Source organism: Triplophysa dalaica, chromosome 14, assembly GCF_015846415.1.
Source record: "Triplophysa dalaica isolate WHDGS20190420 chromosome 14, ASM1584641v1, whole genome shotgun sequence".
NCBI lineage: Eukaryota > Metazoa > Chordata > Actinopteri > Cypriniformes > Nemacheilidae > Triplophysa > Triplophysa dalaica.
The window spans coordinates 6297330-6316538 of record NC_079555.1 but is presented as its reverse complement, the minus strand read 5'-3'; the positions used below and the strand labels follow the sequence as shown (position 1 = coordinate 6316538).

At 38.0% G+C, this 19209-nt stretch overlaps 1 protein-coding gene across 1 annotated transcript; it reads right to left on the bottom strand.

The window, feature by feature from the left end:
- Positions 1 to 668: 668 nt before the first annotated feature.
- Positions 669 to 18359, bottom strand: nudt4a (nudix (nucleoside diphosphate linked moiety X)-type motif 4a). The gene is given in 7 exon segments (XM_056766575.1): positions 669 to 2390; positions 4430 to 4517; positions 4733 to 4777; positions 11166 to 11276; positions 17865 to 17972; positions 17974 to 18051; positions 18053 to 18359. Coding segments are annotated over 7 exon segments (921 nt in total). The 5' UTR covers positions 18338 to 18359; the 3' UTR covers positions 669 to 2184.
- Between the last annotated feature and the right edge of the window lie 850 nt (positions 18360 to 19209).

The following is a 19209-nucleotide window of genomic DNA, read 5'->3' as shown; positions in this document are numbered from 1 at the left end:
TAGCGTTTAGTGTGGTTGGACCAAATATATGACCGACTTCATAACTGTCCAATTGCAGGCTGTCTGTGAGGAGTGTCTACCAATAGTAGAAAGGGAGTTTAGATCAAAGGCGTGACCTTTCGGGAAATGGGCAGCGCATCTACCACAGAGAAGCGGCACTTGGTTGGTGAAGGGCTGGGAGCATGCTTGGAAACGGCTAGTATGTGATAAGGAATTTTAACTAATATCCAAAGTCCATCGGGAGGAGATATTGTAGATCATTTTTAAAGCTATTACACTTTTTTTATTAATGTTACTTTTTTATGAAGATGGTGTATTACTGCCACCAACTGGTATGGAGGATGCAACTGGCGAATTCAAGGATATTCGCTTTCTAACAGAAGCTTTGGTTTGATATTAATATTGAAGGTGATATTAATATTATCATCTTTTGCCTAAATAATTTTTATCCTCAAAAATACTTAAATATTACAGGCTGGGGAAATAATTAATCAACGAAAGTGCACACAAACCTCCCAAACACTCTGAAGCCTAACTTTAATATTATAACACCTCCCCGACAGAAATGTTGTTACAGGAAAAAGTTAAGAAAATATGATGTTGACTTAGAGACACGTGGATCTCCACCCCTTCACACAATCAGCAGCACATAAAAAATCATTCCAACATTGTTAGAAGTTATTTATTGTTTTCAGTTTGTTCGGGGCTTTGCTGATTTTCTCAAAGACAATCAATCAAAGTTGACAGAAACCAACATTTTGTTAATTCTGTCAAATCACATTAGGAACATTTGAACACACACATCTTTTACACATTACCTTTTATTCATTGATCCTTATTGACAAATAAGTTATTGATAAATAAGGGTTGAGGTGCTTGTGTTTTAAGCAGTGCAATCGTTAAAACTGTGAGATTCATACTACTGTAAATAAACTACTTAGCCAGAAGCTGAAATTTAGAATATTAAAACATATTTACATATATTAACTGACATGAGGAAAGAAAAGTATGCTTATTAACCATACACAGTCCCATTAAAACAGTTTGGCCACATATCTCATTGCAATTTAGTGAATTCCACATATTGTTCACCGTCAAAATACACACAGTTGTGAAATTCCTTCTCATTGTTAGTATAACAACACATGTTTATTGCATTTCTGTTGCTTTTTTTATAAAACACTGTGAAAAAAAAATGAAAATAGAACATAAGGCAAGTCTACTTGGTTATATTGGTTTGTTTGACATGAATAGTGTTACCATTTTGTATTTCTGAAATATTCAGAATTTATTTTGGGACGATATAAACAAAATGACAATCCAAAGTCTTCCATGAACCAACGACACCGTTGCAATTCTTTTAATTTGTTCACATTTTAGGAAATGCCACCCTGGCTCGAGAAGATAGAACTGTGAATTGACATGGCGACATGAAGTTCTTCTGCCTAACAGAGGACCAAACTTTTTTCGTCTATATGCAAAAAGAAAGACGGGTAACCAGTTTTCACTCTTTAATGTGGAAATTCACATTTAAGACCAGACTGTAAAAATACCTTCAAACATCACAGCATGTTAACCTATATTACAGGTAGATATCTGTGATGAAGGCATCTAATATCATCAAAATCAGCCCAGATTTAAACTATTTACAAACGACATAATTGATCAGTTTGACACATGTTGAAGAAATTATACTACTTTCCTATTTGGTTCTGTGTTGTGAGAATTTTCATTGACCAAATACCTAACAGATAGGCCTAGATAACTATTAGATATAAACAGACACCATTCTGAATGACCCATTACGATTGTCCCTTCTCAAACCTTGGCAAAACAACTGTACAAATCCATCACTGTCTGACTCTCTTCTAGAATAACCTTCAAATAACATTTTCACGTTCACCACATCTATTACTCTGCACTTAATACTTGACATCATGCTCTTCTATATACGGTTACTACAACTAATTTGGCTTGAAATAGTCGTTTTATAAATGAAAAATGAGGGAAATTACTCTCAATGAGCTGAAACTGACAGACGTCTCAACTATCCTTTGGTTTCTACACTTAAAAAAGTTTTGAAGAGTAAACATTGAAATTTCTCATGCAAAAACAGTTTCTTCCAGTCCGAGGATAGTTTGCCTTATAAAGTACGTTCTGCGTTGGTGCCCTCTGTAGGCAGTTCTATCTGTGTAAACGGGACAGTCCACAGTCTTGTGAGGTTGTTTGGTGGAGGGGGGCGTTGTCGTCTGTGTTCGCTGGCTCCTGAGAGTTGCCGTTTGTGGGGCCGCAGCGAGGAGTGAGTTTGCGGAGGTACTCTGCGTGGACAGGTTTATGGCACTGTAGCACCCGGATTGCCTCATCAATCTTGAACCATTTTCTCTTCCGACCTGTCAAATCAAAATCATATCAAATTATTCATTTTTATTTTGTTTGAATGCTTTACTTTGTACTATGAAAATGTTGATCATCCACATTAAGGAGGTCAAGTTAATATTATATGAACTATTTTACTATCATTCAGTAGGGGACAGAGTTGTCTGGAACTAAACCCTACCTTTCGATTTACATTAACGCATTTGGCAGACGCTTTTATCCAAAGTGACTTACATTGCATTAAACTACACATACTGTATGTTTCAGAGTATGTGCAATACCCTGGGATTGAACCCATGATCTTGGCGTTTATAGCCACATACTCTAACCACTGAGCTAATGCAAAGCTTTTCAAAATCACCATCTTTTAGTTCACTGATAAGTTCAAATATAAACAAAAAAACTAATGGCACACAAAAGTGCTTCGTAAATATTTAAATGCATAAATTACATCTTCTACGTCATATTGTGTATTGAACACATAAATCCATCACTTAATTCAAATGTAATATTCATTTCGTAGATGTTTCATTTACCTCTGTCACACTGCCAATAAATACACTTGCAACTAAGCTTCAAAAATGCATAGCATTTATATAAGTACTGTACAAAAGGTCAACTTCACATTGAACTTGTCAGATGTTCGGCTGCACAACCATCTGCCTGACGAACATTCCACTTTATTAATAGTCCTCAAAACCGTCTCCCGCGAAATGCTGGAACTTAAACATTTACCTGAAGCATTTTAACAGAGACGCTTGCGGATGTTAAATATGCAGGAGGGTGAAAGGTCACCAAGTTGACAATTGTGCATATTGCTTAGCTCTGTGTCATGAGCTTGCTTGATCTCAGTGTATTGAGGTTATGATGCCCTATTTGGCAATTGAAACTATGGTACAAGCACACACACACAGAGGGAGAGAGGCGAGTGTAGGGGAGTGTAGTGACGCTAACTGGAAAACAACTGTGCCCCTGCTAACAGACACGCCTCCCTGTGAACAAACCTACGTCTATTTATACGTCTGTCGGGAGTGAAGGGTTACTAGGTTTTTCTTTCCACACCATCTACAAATAGGGCAAGTTTTGAATTGCGCTGTCTGTGGGCAAATTATATTTTCATGACTCCTTCCCATCAACAAAAATCCAGTAAGTAGAATATTTCTGCGGCTGATCCACACGCCTGCTTAACAGCTGTAATAGCGTTGTAAAAACAGTTAGATAAATCCCTGTATTTGCCCTGTTTACAGGTCAGTAGTTGTGTCTTACGAAAAGAAAATGTATTTGTTAGGATGGGGATAAGCTTGTGAATACTATACGACATATGTCTGAAACCAATGACCTCCTAGCAAACTAAACATTCTTTCATAAATAAAGTCCTCTCTGTTGAATCACTGCACACTTTTTTTAGTGGTCCCCTTGCATGGAATTCGCCATGTTTCTACAGTAGCCCTAAATGGACAAACTGCTCTACAGACCGCGTTTTGAAAATACGTTATCTCCTTCGGCAAAGAAGCGAAAACGTAATGACATCTTCGTTCTTTGTCAGCCACCGTAGTGCTTCGAAAGGGAGGGCTGGAGTGAGCTGATGGTTGCATTTCGCAACCTCACCACTAGATGCCGCTAAAATTCATACACTGAATCTTTAAGTCTCATTTTCCTTATAATTATATACATCTTTCTCACATTGTTTGAATTCACATGAAATTGTAAAATACTTCCACGAGATCAGATCTGAACAGGGAAGAGTCTGGAACAACAATGGCAAGTACATTAAAATGTTTGTTTAAGGGCATATAGCTAACAAAATAACTATTTAATAAAGCAAAATTGTCTTAAATATATGTCATATATGTGCAAATGTAACATAACAATCTACACGTGCATTTATGTACTTTTATCCAAGTACAGTGCATTTAATTTACATGTTTTATCAGTTTGTATGTTCCCTGGGATCGAACCCATGACCTTTGCATTGCTAACACAATGCTCTACCAACCGACTGACTGCCATTGTTTATACCAACACAGAAATCTGACACTTAACAGCAACTCACCGATATTAACAGAGTCCTCCCAGTCTTCCAGTGTCTCTGTAACTGTAAGCACGTACACATACGTTCGATGCTTGCTGTCCTGGTTCTGCTGTACAGAATGACAAATATCAATTTATCACGAGGTTGCACAAACATAATGTGCGAAACACTGTAAAATGTGCACTGAGGTGTGAGGATAAGAAGTTTATGAGAATCTATGAAATAAAGTCATGTTTATTGATGTCTCAAGTGTATGTGATTAATCGGTCCCACGTGCTGGAGGGGCCCGAAGTAACTTTATATAAGGTAGTTTGCCAGTCTTACCTCAAACACTCCCAGCAGCCTGCCAAGGGTGCCCCTCACACCAGCCTGTTCAAGCAGAAATAGACACGGAGAAAACATTTATGAGATTCACAGAACACAACATCTGCCTTTTTCCCTAACCACAAGCTACTTTTATCTACGGTTGTTTTTGCAAGATGTATTAATGAAAAACTGTGCAAGAAACCACTAAGCACATTTTACATTTACATCATAGTAAATACACATCACAATTTGTGTTATACAAGAGAAGTAGAACAGTCAGTACACAAAGAACACAGCATAAGGTCACACATGGTCATCCATCAGGTCACGTGGTCCAAATTTATAAAGAGGGATTAAGACTCATTATTGTGTAGCTTATGACACTTTAAGGAAAAGTCTTTGTAAGAATCATGGCGCAGCTTATGTCATGATGCCACTGTTAACAGTAGCTTATCAGGACCATTATAGGCACCACGCCAGCTGGTGCTGACACATCAGGCCAACGCATTAGGCCCGGCTCACTGACCCGAGAGACCTGAGCAGTATGTTTCCATAACACAGGAGATTCCCAGACTACATAACGCTCAAGGGAACAGCACGTCTTCATCCAGACGCTGCAATATACCCAGACATGCCCCTGTTCACCTGATTTGGAGAGAAATGTCCAACCCTCCAACCACATGCAGTTTGGGTTGACAAGGGCATTCATAAATGGATCTGACAAACAATGGGGGGTGATTTCAGGGACTGTGGGAGAGTCCAAACTGCCTGAGTGGATTTCTGTCATCTCCTTGTATTCTTTTTTGACACAGTCACATAACAGACTTTTGCATCGCACAGATGAACCCATCATAAACTAGTGCTGTATTGGTACCAATCATTCAACAAGTCATACTAATACGAGTGAAATGACATTTTATAAACCATTTTATTCATTTAATTTCATTTAAACCAATGGGCATGTGTTTTTGAGTTTTGGCCAATGTAATAAATTCATGTATAATGAGAAATAAATCGTCAGTACTAAAGTAGAAACACAGCTACAGGTATCTATAGCAGCATGAAGTTTGAATTTTTCTTTTATATCTATATGTAAAGCTGCTTTGCAACCATGCAAAATATTCAAAAATTCATTACACTTTTTTTTAAACAAAATTGACAAAAGCAATCAAATGGAAACCAATTCAATTACTGATATAGTCTTAAGGCCTGTCCACACCGGGACGATAATCACACACGCTTATCGCCAGCTTTTTGATACGTTTTTCGGGGTTCATAGCCAAATGATTTTCACTAGCGATGAGCCACGTGAACGTGCAAATTCACTCCCTGACATAGATGGCACTTAATGAAAGACAGAAATGCCCCGGTACACAAGGTGGTGCTGCGCAACTTTATGCTTCTGCCACACGGAAGAAGAATTCATCTTGCTTCCTCTTCCTCAATGGCTGAGTCCTACATGGAATACTTCCTTACTTTATAGTAAGCAAAAATCGGTAGGTGAACGAATAGTATGTCCGAATTGTCAGTATTCACAAAACAGTAGGCGAGAAAATACCCGTGTGGTGGACTATTTCTCGCGAGATTTGGACGTGCGTATACTAATGTTGTGTCCGAATACGCCTACATACATACAATGTAGTAGAAGAAAACAGTACTTGATCAGAGTAGTATGTCTGAATCTTCAGTATTCATAAAAATAAAATAAAAAGACTAGGCGAGAAATTCCCATATGGTTTACTGGTTACACCCAGATTTAGACGTACTCAGTGACAGATACTCGAGATGATCTATATCCCATGAGCCCACGGGACAGAATACCACGGACAGCCCGCAAAACTGTCTCAGCCGATTTTCATGTACAATTAAACATGTTGTTAATTATTGTAAAGCTAATGGAACATAAAAATTGACCTTGCTTTGTTCTAAAATTGACCGTGTTTTATATTGTGCATAGATTTGAATTAATAAAATTTAAATACGAAGCATTAATATTGATCTTATTTTCACCAGTTTATTTACGTTTATGTTTTATATGCATATTTGCCCTTTACAATATTATATATTGCTAAAAGGTCCAGTCAGTGAAATCTAGCGGCAAGGTTGCGAATTGCAACCAACCGCTCACTCCACCCCTCCCATTCGAAACACTACGACGGCTGACAAAACGTGCCGAATTATATGCAAAGGGACCCACAGCAGTGTATGTAGATAGAAATAGCTCATTCTTAGGTAATGGAAACATAACGCTTCATTGTGTAGGCTCTTTATACACCTCTGAAGACATAACTATGTATATTATATTGCATTTTTGTTAATAGGTCCTCCAAAAAAATTACACACTGGACCTTTAAATGTTTTTTTAACTCGATATAACAAAATACATGATAATTATTCACTGGTTCATTTTAATCAGGTGGTTTTAACGGATACACTTTGCCGCAATTCATCTTTCTACTCATCTTTCATAAACTAATAATTACAAAACACAAACGAGCCCTAAACCAATTAATTACTCAAATTAAATTCATTATCCAAACGAAAAATGAAGAGACGTGTAAAAATGGTGTAGTTATATGGACGAGGAAAGAAAAGAACATGAGGAGAAAATGAAAGTTAAACAAGAGCATGGTCGGATAACATTTAGATAATGCAATGTAAAACATACTAAGCACACAATAAAACACCACAGAAGAGATTTAATCAGGTTGTTCTTAATACTACAATAGAACGCATATTAGAGCAACGCATCTACGTGAGAGACATCAACCAATTGGCAGAATACAGACAAAATAATAAATTGCAGTCAAACATGTTTCTGTTATATAAAGAACATTATATTGGCATAATCATTCTTCACATGGAAGTGTGGATGGGACTCTTATTGCGGAAACTTAACTGAGAAAATACATCGCAAAATCACAAAGCTGTTGTATTCCTTTTAATTGTTTACTTTTATCAAAAGCATATAGCCCTACAAGGTAAAAATTAGAATAAAAGCTATGAATTTGCTGTACTTGAAGAAAATTGAAAGCTTTGTTTTATGTATTGTTATCTTGTACAAAACCCATGTTTCGTTGTTAATGCAACCTGTCTCTCATAACTTAAGTTGTTGAACTTGTGGCAATCTCACTGGTCGTCCAGTTTTTAACGCATCGCGTCAAAAAATAAAAATAAAGCCTATAAGCCTGCCATTTTGTGCGTCGGTGTGCACACTCACATTGGCGCTCTTTGTTTAATCGTTACACGCGTTCAAATATCGTCTAGGTGTGGACAATGCATTAAACTTTAAATTCTGCTGGCGACAAAACAAGCATTTTGACAAAAAATTGCTTAATTTGGTCATTCACACAAACAAACGTTTACAGTACATGCACAAGAAAGCATTTGAAAGCAGTCACCTGTCAATCAGACGGTGTGGCAACAGAATTGAAAAATAAAAAAAGTAATGGTACTTATGATATCCATACTATCAACTATATATGACCATAAACACATGTCAATGCTGGAAGGGGAGGATCCAACATTTCATCTTGTCCAATATCCTTCTTAACATTCATTGTGTTGTTTTTGCGAGACAATGTTAACCTGTCCCTAGTCAAAAGAGGAATTCGATTTATTAGGTCCTCGTCAAATATTGAAGGGCTCCTTTTAACAAGAATCCTTTTATAATAAATGACCAGCTTCATGAGGCCGCTGGCAAAGCCCCTGGGGGTAGCACCTCATGTCCCACGAGTGCTGCCATAACCACCAGCATGCCATAATTCACAGACAGCTTTATAGTCTTCAGGGTCTCCCAGCACTCTAATGGTTTGGGTTACACGCTTTTAAACCATTACGTAACAAACAAATTCCTCGAAGTAAAAATGAAGTCTTGCGCATAAAGGATAAATGAACAAGGAACAAACTGTTCTAATGTGGCTTAGTTGTCTGGGCGTTTTTTATTCAAAGCAATGCAATTAAGCTTACGCTTTGAAATTTAAAACCTATGTTTAATTCGATTCATGTTATGAAAGGAATCGTCACAAGCTTCCTTTATTATACAGCGAAATTATTTAGCCCTAAAGTGAAAGCAACTGTTAATTTAGTCTGCAATAAAATATTTTCCTATTAAATTTGTCCATTTAAAACAGGCCATGGAAAATTTGGTCAAATTGGGCAGCTTACAAACCCTATGATGGATGTAGACATCCAGATGGAAGAGGCCAATGGTAACGAGACACGGTTTCTAAATGTTACTGCCATGCTCCACAGCTGTCAACAAATTACCATGTTGGCAACTTCTACAATGGCCTTTCAATGTCATGACACGACGCATCCTTGAACTGAACCACAAAACCATTAGTTTTTGTATTTAAGACAGATAAGATAAAAGGCATTTAGTGAAGCCTCATCATTTGATATTGATAGAAAAGGCACACTGATAGAGCTGAGGTTACATCACAACTGATGATGAGGAACTTACATTTGAGGTGAACAGTCTTTATAGAAAAACAGACTAAACGAAACATTTATTCCAGCCTCTGGAATTGGATTATAAAACAACAATGTAGGATATCACACTTTGAAATGTTTATCGATGCATATTGTGTGCTATTTTGCATCATACCTTCTTAAAATAGGAGACAGTATAGTATATATTGCTCAGTATGCAGTATGCGTGGTGGATATCCGAAGGGAAAAATTCTGGTGACAAGTTACGAGGGACAGCTGCAGGCCATAATTCTCAACCCAAACATGAGCTCTCTGCTAGTAAACATACAATCCAGGCTTCATTTAGGTCCCTCGACCTAACAACAGCCAAGTCTCTGCCCATCGTACCTATGGGACCCCAATTAATCGAAAGACCACCATTGGGACTGATGATGCAACTCTATATAAACTGCACAAATATAATGTACTGTATATATTAGTGTATACAAACCCTAATAATGGAAATATTATCAATTATCGTTGTTAAAAGAAACAGATTGAATGTAAAAAAAAAGGTAATATTTATGAATGTCATGTTTTTGTTTCATAGTGATCAGCAAATAAATGTATCTCTCTCAAACGTTTGGCTTCACTTCAAAAGACAAACCCACATTAGAACCTCTGCAAAATAATCCTTAAAGGAGACAATATATGAAAACCCCTCTTTTACAGTGTTTAAGTGCTATAATAGGGACCCGGGTGCATCCAGAAAACTTGAAAAATAAGAACCCAGTAAGTTTGTTTTGGTGTGCCTTTCCCTCAAAGCATGTGAGAAATGGAGCCGTTCAGATTTCGCTCCGGATGTGATGTCCAAAGCGGATTTTATTATAATGTTACCGCTCCTTAATCTACATCGTTCCACCCACCGCCATTGTTGTTTTCACAAGCGACAGTGGTGTACGTGACGCCATGGCTAAAGTTCGTGGACAACATGCAATGTAGTCACTGCACAGAGTCCAAACCTTGGAGGAGACAGCAGTGGATTTGTATAATTTTTGTGGAAATCCCTAAAAAACCGTAAGTAAAAAACTGCTTGTTTGCGCGGAATGCTTTTTCAACCTGGGATAGCACAAGCAGGATTAGCTTCAAATTTGTTTCTCAAGAGGTATCGAGACCGACTGAACGAGACAAACTGCCGATGTGAGATATATTTATCAACAGTCTGAAATGACGTAAATGTACAGTATATATAGGAGGAAAACGTTGGCATATGATAGCGAAGGGAGCTACGTCAATCACGGGCTAAACATTCAAAGCCAGTGTTAAACTTGCTGTATATAAGTGCAGATGGACACTTGGAGTTTAGCTGTATGAATGTTAATACATTATGTTGGATAACATGTTTAGCTGTGGCAAGCTGCTAATGAATGTGCGAACACTGCAGGTTAGTTTCGTTTTAAACGTCTCCAATCATTCGTGCTTAGGCTGAAAAATCACTCACAGCATACTAGTTGTGCTTTTGCGTAGTGTGTGTAACGTTATAACTTGTCGACGACAAGTGCTTAATAAACGTTATTCCGGAGAGATCTGCAGGTGCGCAATCTGTGGATTTTAGGCAAGCATAAACGCACAACGTGAGTGCTGTTTGCTATGACAGATTTTTTTGTCTCCGGACGAATGATTTGAGACGTTTAATACGAAACTAACCGAAGAGGAATTCAGGAAACATAATTTAGCTAAACCATTGCAATGGCAGTACTAGACGTGTGTTGAAAAGCTGGACGAAAGGGGGTTGGGGTGCGCTGTAACTAATTGTCATTTAAAGAGACATGCACTAAAACGGGTTGCTGTGAGCAGAGCTGTTTTTGATGAGTCAAGGTTTTTTTTTCACACAGCCATTGAGTGTTTTTAAGCAAAATATGTTCCAGACATTTCATGAAGACCCTTATAAATCATAACAACTTGTTGAAAGTGGTCGTATGAGGAGACCTTTAATAACTCAAGGAGCAGCCAGAGGCTTCACTGGGACAGACCTCACCTCCTCATAGACCTCTCGCACCGCAGCACCTCCCGGCTCCTCTTCTGGCTCCATCCCACCCCCTGGAACGATCCACTGATCTGGATGCCGACTGCTGCTAACAAGCAAGACCTGCCGCATGGGGATACGCAAATAGAAACGTGGATAAGTACAAATCCCAAGAGTCATCAACACTTTGCAAGAACATCTTCATTACGTAACAGAGCCCAACCTGATACTGCTGACAGTACATCGATCTACAGATGACACTTTCACGTGATAAACGTCCTGCTATGCTGTTGATTTCAACATACACTATAGAAATGAATTGAATCTACTTCGCCTTGTCAAAAGTGGTAATGTAGTCAGTTTATACACACACCTATTTCAAAATACACATAATTATAATGACATTCTAAATAAAACAGACAAATGTTGGGTCTATCATAAACCAACAAATTGTTTTGTTGTTCTGAAATTAAAATCAAAGTGATGGTTCACCCCCAAAAATGTTTTGCCATCAATTACTCGCCCTCTTTTCATTTTTTTTGTGTGCAATGGATGACAGAAAGTCAAGCAGGTTTGAAATGAAACCAGGATGAGTAAATGCTTTTAATAAAGTTGTCCACACTGGCAGCGCCTGTCACAATGATGCGTCTTTAGTTGACAGACAACACGTTTCTATTCTTTTTGCCTGCCCTAAAATAAAATCACTTTTTACTGATTGTGTTTTTATTAACTCGGCCTCTTTGCATTTTAAACCTGTATTAATTTCTTCTGCAGAACACAAAATATAATATTTTAAAGAACTTTGGTAACCAAACAATGGCGGCGGTGGTACCCATTGACTTGGTTTTGTGTCCATACAATAGAAAGGAATGGGTACCACCGTTGTTTGGTTATCAATGTTCTTTAAAATATCTTCTTTTGTGTTCTGCGGAAGAAAGTCATACAGGTTTGAAATGACTAGAGTGTGAGTACATGATGACAGAATTTACATTTCGAGGTAAACTATAACTTTAAAGAGTTTTTTTACAAAAAGTAAAAGATTTAGGAGAACAGCAGAGTACAAACTACACCTATAAAGTCACAGAGAAACAATATTATCAGGATCCCTTTAAAAGCCTGACGCCAATCAGATTCCATTTGAATTTAAAAGCCAGGCATTAATAAGTTTAAAATCTGAAACTGTTCGCAAGCTTAGAATAAACATAACATTACTTATCTTCATAGTTATTGTCAAACAAGTATGAATGGGCCCTAAAAACACATGACGATATGCTCAGCTTTTTTAAATAGCCCAAAAAAAGAAATCCGGACATCCACGTAATCAGTTCATCTCTAATTTTTGCACAACACGTCAAGGCGATTATGGTATCACTTATTATAAATAAACAAGCAACAGCTGTCCAGGCCATAGTGTTAGATTCTGTATGCTGAGTCAAGCACTTCTTTCGGGTGTGAGGTGTGGGAGCTTTAACAGGTGCGCATCGATAGCTGAAAAAATCTCACGTTTAGCCTTCACATCGATTCTGAAAGAGCATGGCATTCAACAGTAGCATTCTTTCTGGCCAACCTGATCAATATGCTTACTAATGCAGCTAATGTGTTTGCGATAGTCGTTTCATGCCGCAAGAAACACATCATGACAATTCTGAAGGAGAAAAATCGTTTAGTTTAATCAAACCAAATTAAACAGGAACACTAAAAAAATAACAATACAAATAGCTGGTACTCAGACAAATTATCGTTCACAAAGTTCTTCAATGGGTCTGGTAAAGTGCTGCTTACGAAAAACAACATATCGCCTTCTTTTAAAGCGGAGCTTTCAACTTTATTTTTAGCACTTTATAGTGCACATTTACTCCATTCAGCACTACAGTCAAGGGTGTGTTACATGTCCGACAGAACCCCAAGTGAACAGATAGCCAAGCCGGTTTCATTAAGCTCTTTCAATTCACTCATAAAACTAAAAGCAAACTAAGTCAACAGTCGTTTCCGAGGATAGTAAACACTGGCAGTGCATCCATAAATGTGTTTTTCTTCTTCAGAGTTACACCGCAAAATACTGTTGATATTCAACTTAATTCAAAGTAGACCACTACATAGTACATACGCAGCATTACAAAGTTTAAAAAAGGCATCTGTGCACTTTGTGAGCCCCATAGCATATTTCATTCAAATTTGAATAACAGATAGACGGAGGATTTTAGTGGATTGCAAAGAAACTCAACACAGTCACATAACAGAGGAATTACAACATTTTTGAGACAAAACTGGAACAGCTAACAATACTTCCTTAGACTAATTATCGCCGTTTATTGTCTGATATGTACAATAAACTTAAGTTCAAGACCTATTTTCAAATAAATGAATCATTTACATAAATATAAAACAATATGAGTAATGATAACTCATTCATACCATTCCAGCACATGAATAGTTAAACAGGCAATTGCAAATGTTTTAAATTATGATTTCTTGTAACGTAATTTAATGAATGTGTGTTTTTTGTAATGAACTGATGTAATATACTGATAGTCCTGAGCAATTAGCTGACATACTGACCCAGTTCAGGGTCCATCTGACACTCAAGATGAACAGCATCTTAAATTCCTCCATGAGTCTGAGGGGCACGAGTGTCCCACTTGCCACCGAACCAGAGAACAAGGATCTTTTTACTACCAGCAGAACAGAGCAATACAGTGGCTATAAAACTATCTAGGGATGGATTATAAAGACTGTATGTTTGAAACAAGCTTTTCATTGGGAACTTTGAAGAATGCTCACTAGCAATAATCTCTTAAATAAAAAAGTAAACAACGGACACACATAACAGCAGGTCAACATGATATCGCCTACTAAGCCGTTCACACATTGAACCAACATTTCACACAGACTTTCAATGCTATTCTATGATCACTTTATTTGCAAGTTTTAAGGGTAAAACTTTCGTTCGGGGTTGTTTTAATGGTAACTGTTCAGATTTGGTCAACTAAGACAGGTCTGAATTTATCGGATCATTCTTGCTATGACTTCTCGTGAATTGTTGTTTTCTGCTCGTCCCTGAGGAAAATATTATTCACTTGCTAGACTTAACTGCTTATCTCTAACATAAACGATTGTGCACTATAAACTTTCCTAAACTCTACTTTCTAAGACAAAAATATAGCTCAGGCATCCTAAAATGCAGGAGCTGTCAGCGGGCAAAAGAATGATGGTGCCTCAACCCAAACACGCCGCCACATACACAAACATTGTTCAGAAGAATTGAATCCGCAGATTTTCTTTTCAATATGACCAAAGCTTTACTTCACTGTCGGTAGAAGTATGCCCAAATTGTTTGGACAGTCAACAAGCATGTTTATGGAAGCATGTTTAAGGAAAGGAATTGTCATGAGTAATAGCAAGGATTGAAGTAGGATGACAGGGACAGTAGTGGAACTCGAACACCCTGTCAGACGATAAAAGGGAAGACAAAAATCCTGTAACCTTACATTGGAAGAGGGACCATGAGTCAAGTCGAAGTTCCAGAATATAGAGACCAGGGGCCCGTTTCAATAAGGAGGTTCAACCAATAGGGAGTTAAAATGTGAACTCCGAGTTGATTTAGACTAAGATGCGAAACTTTGAGTTTTTGGTTTCAGAACAGCTCAATTGAGTTGGTTCAATCAACTCTGGGTAGGCTTATGCGATGCAAAGCCATGATCAATGGAGCTCCGATATTACGATTCACCATGGCAACGGCACCAAAAAAGCAAAATGGCTAAAGAAAGCACTTGAGAGCAACTAAGCGAGGTACACTTTCCTCACCGCTCTGCACACGGTGGATTTACTAATGTGCTTAAATGACTTAAGGTTAAATAAATAAATAGATGTACCAGTTATCAAATAAATGTATTAAACACGTAAATTAATGAATGGAAATAAAAGAAATTGTCAAAGAAAAAATTCCCCATCTGTGCTCCAGTGATAAGTGTGACACGTCATGGTGTATATGACTGTTATTAGGGTGACAGATTCTCGTATCAAAGTCAGACTGGATAGGAGTGGCTGCACGTCTGATTTGGTAGTCTAATAAATGCAGAAATTAATAGATAAAAATATCAATTATTAAAAGTATCAATATCCCCGATGTATTTGTGCCGAGGGCTGTGTCATGATGGAAACTTGTTTCTGATCGAAACTCGATCAGTTTAATGTAGAAAACAATTACTTTAAGTGAACTAGTAACGTGACCTAAAGATTCTGAGTAAGAATTCTGGTTAAGATGGTATCTCTACGGCATCCATCTAAAATTCCACGCTAATTCAACTAACCCGTTTAGTTTCACTTTGTGCTAAATTGAAAACAACAGGTTTCTACACAGGGTTTTCCAGATGAGTCTATTATTTCGTGTTTAGAGTGTAGCAAACTGCATAGCAACGCTCTAACAACCACCCATCACACCCTAGCATAATGGCTTATTTAGCACAGGCACATAACATTTTCTTCAAATAATGTCAAAATGAGTTGCGTTGATGATTTAAGACAACAGCAGATGAATTGTAGGACTACAGTTCTGGAGGACATGGTTTGTTGTTACTTGTGCTGGGTTCAAAGTCACCAGGACAGGAATGTATTGACGTCTGCTGTGCTGAGTCAACTCTTTACGCTCTCAGCATTAATGATAAACAAAAAGAAAGAGATGACATGGCTGACAAAGATGAGAGCAAGATAAAGTGATCAAATAAAGGAAAAAAGACAAAAAACGGCAAAGGAATCTGTAATGGAACGGCCAGTGCTGTCGTTCTGGTTCTATAAATTGCTGCTGATAGGTCACTGTCAGACTTGGAGACTTAGGACATAGTGTAACTTACCCACCCCAAGCTCAGCCCCCCCCTCGTGCCCTCCCCAGTGCTGATCACATGGAGGATACCTGGGAGACCGAGTCCTGTTGCTATGCGGAATATTTCAGGCCCCCATGTCTTTGGTCCACAAAGTTTGACAATTGTATACAGTAGCCAGTACTCAAAGAAATAAGTGAATCTTTAATAAGGAATACACTCTTGTTTAATAAACAAAAAAACATCTATGAGGGAGGAACACAACAGGATTTGTAAATGCAACCGCACATTCCCCTCATTTCCAAGCCCACACCAGGTGAAGCGCTTGTCTCAAAATTTAACAACACTTCAACCGTGCAAGACGCGTTTCATAATCAACAGTATTTTTAGTACTTTCGAAGGTCACAAAAAGTTACATGTGGCCAATGTCTCTTTAAAAGTTTTCAATGAAAGATTACCGCTTAGATTATGAAAGACACCATTTCCTGGACATGTAAATGAGCCACATTATTTAGCAAGTTATTTTATTAAGTTTAACAGGATACCATGTGGTTCAAATGTTTTTTATAGCTAAACAAAACATACTTGATGCAAAGCAGGTAAAGCATTGTGGTACAATACTGTACAGTCATGCACTAGCTCTCATCTCTGCTTCGCCTCCAACAATATTTTGTAAACAATCCAATTTAGATCAATAACTGAAGGGGTGTGGCCCATCATGTGTCTACAAGCCTTGGAATGTAACTATGATCTGTTGTTATGTAATGCAGAATAAAACCGCTAATCCTAATTTGGATTAAAAATCTTTCCACCTATGCTAACTTCTTGACCTGCTTTAGCCCGAAGATATACACAGAGGTCAAACTACTGCCAAGCAATACTAAAGATTACTTAATAATAAACCTAGCACGCCGCATTTCTACCTCTTAAAGGGACGGCTCACCAAAAATACTAATTTTGTCTCCATATATTCATCCCCATGTCGCTGCATTCCTAATTTGGATTTAAAATCGTTCAACCAATACTAAAACCTGCTTTAGCCCGAAGATATACGTAGATGTCAAACCACTGCCAAGCAATACGAAATATTACTAAATAATAAACCTAGCAGGCTGCATTTCTACCTCTTAAAGGGACAGCTCCACAAAAATACAAATTTGGCTTCATATATTCATCCCCGTGTTGTTCAAAACCTGTATATGACTGTTGTGGAACACACAAGGAAATATTTAAAAAATGTGTGTCATTGTTTGCCTTTTTGTTCTGCAGAAGTCAGTCAAACAAGTATGAATGACAAGAGTTTGAGTAAATGAAAGAATCTTCACTTTCGGGTGCACTATCGCTTTCACAAATCCATAGCGTACCTTTAAAAAGGTAAGTCAAACTAGCACACTTAATACACAAGTGTTTAATGAGGTACAGTTAAGGAACTATTGACCTATAAACTCTGTTATTAAGAACACAGAGTCCTTGTGACTCATGACATAAACTACAAAACCGTAGGCACCCTGCAAAGACACGAGGGCAAACACGCTATCATTTAAAGTCCATAATGAGTAACGACAGTGAGATATGATCGGAGCGAGCAGACTGTTACCTGCTGTGGACAGTGATGAGTAAAACTCACTTCTGACTCTCTGATCTCATTTATATCTCCTCGCATCAGTCGTATATAAAGCGTCTTACATTCCCAGCTATGAATCGTGAGTTGATATCTGGAGGTTGACTTGCAGCGTACTGTTTACATCTCAAGTTAACGCTACGGTGATTTTACCATCGTCCTGTGTGTATTTACACAGGGAGTTGAAAGGACTGAAAAGCGTATCGATCACAGACGTCCGCATCACTGAAGTAGTGGTAAATGTGATTTAGTAACACACACAGGCAGCCTTACCTCGTCCTCTCGGTCGTTCTTAAAACAAAGACAGGCTGCTCGTTTTTTGAAGCCCTCTCCGTCGTAAGTCCTCGTCTGATTGGGCTTGAATTTCATCATGGGCTTTTTTTCGCCGAACGAAACAAGAATACAAGTGTTCTCGGTTGCCTAGTTTATGGCTCTTACGCGCAACGCAACTGTCTTTCAGGGCCAAAAGCTGAAAGTCGTCCCAGATCGTCCAGGCTGATCATACAGTTTGTATTTATAAAACGCCTCACGCTGAAGACATAACTCCTCTGTTGACAGTAGAGACTGTGAGTTGGGCTTTTCTCGTCTTGACCATGGTGGCTGGACGGTGCTGCGCGAACACTCCTCTGTTGCGGCTGTGCTGCTCTGCGCAGTCGCCTTAAATCAGCTGCAATAGGATCAGCGTTACAAACTGAAGATGCCATCAACAGATAGGCGTTTCCTTTCTGAAAATATGAATGAGACATCAATAAAGCCGCCTCTGGCCCTCGTATTGAGAAAGCAGCGGGGATTATGTTTTAAAACGCGTAAAGTTTGCGGAATTAAACACGGATACGTTGTTACGTTTTTCACCGAAACAATTTACTGCCGAAAATGTACATGAGACAAAAGCTACAATGCGGGGTTTTAAATGCGAGGTTGTGACACATTGTGTTGGCGCCATCTGCTGGCAGTCACAAATAAATGCAACTAACTGTTTATCATTTTGCTAATTGAAGCACTTTGAATGAATAGGCTAGTTTACCCAAAAAAAAGAAAATTCAGCTGTCATTTCCTCACGCTTAAGTTGTTTCTAACCAGCATCAATTCCTTTGTTATGTTGCAGATAAAAGATTGCGGCACCATTGACCTGAGACGGTTTTCAAAATTCTTTGTCTTCAACAGAACAAAGAAATTAAGGCTTGGAACAACCTTAGGGTGAGAAAATGAGGAGAGAATTGGGTGAACTATCCCTTTAATTATGTTACAAGAAAGTTTGAGTGAAAAGCCATTTGGAGGTTATTTCTGAATAGCGATACTATTTGAATATGATTTGTATGTATGTGTACGCATGTCGTGCAATAATAAAAAGCAGTGCAGTAAAAAACAAACATTAGACTGTGGTTTACGTTTATTTCAACCTATGAAAGCATTTATTTAATTTAATCGGAATTGCTGGCAAACAAAACACACTCAAAACTGGTTAGTCATTCACAAAACGTCATAAAAATAATAAAACCAACACATAAATGCTTCTTATTAATCAACAGATTTTATTTACAGAAAGAACAGAAGTATATGTGTGGACTGTTGTCATCACATTTTAAAAAGCGGTATCTTTTCCCCTTTCTTTAGAAAG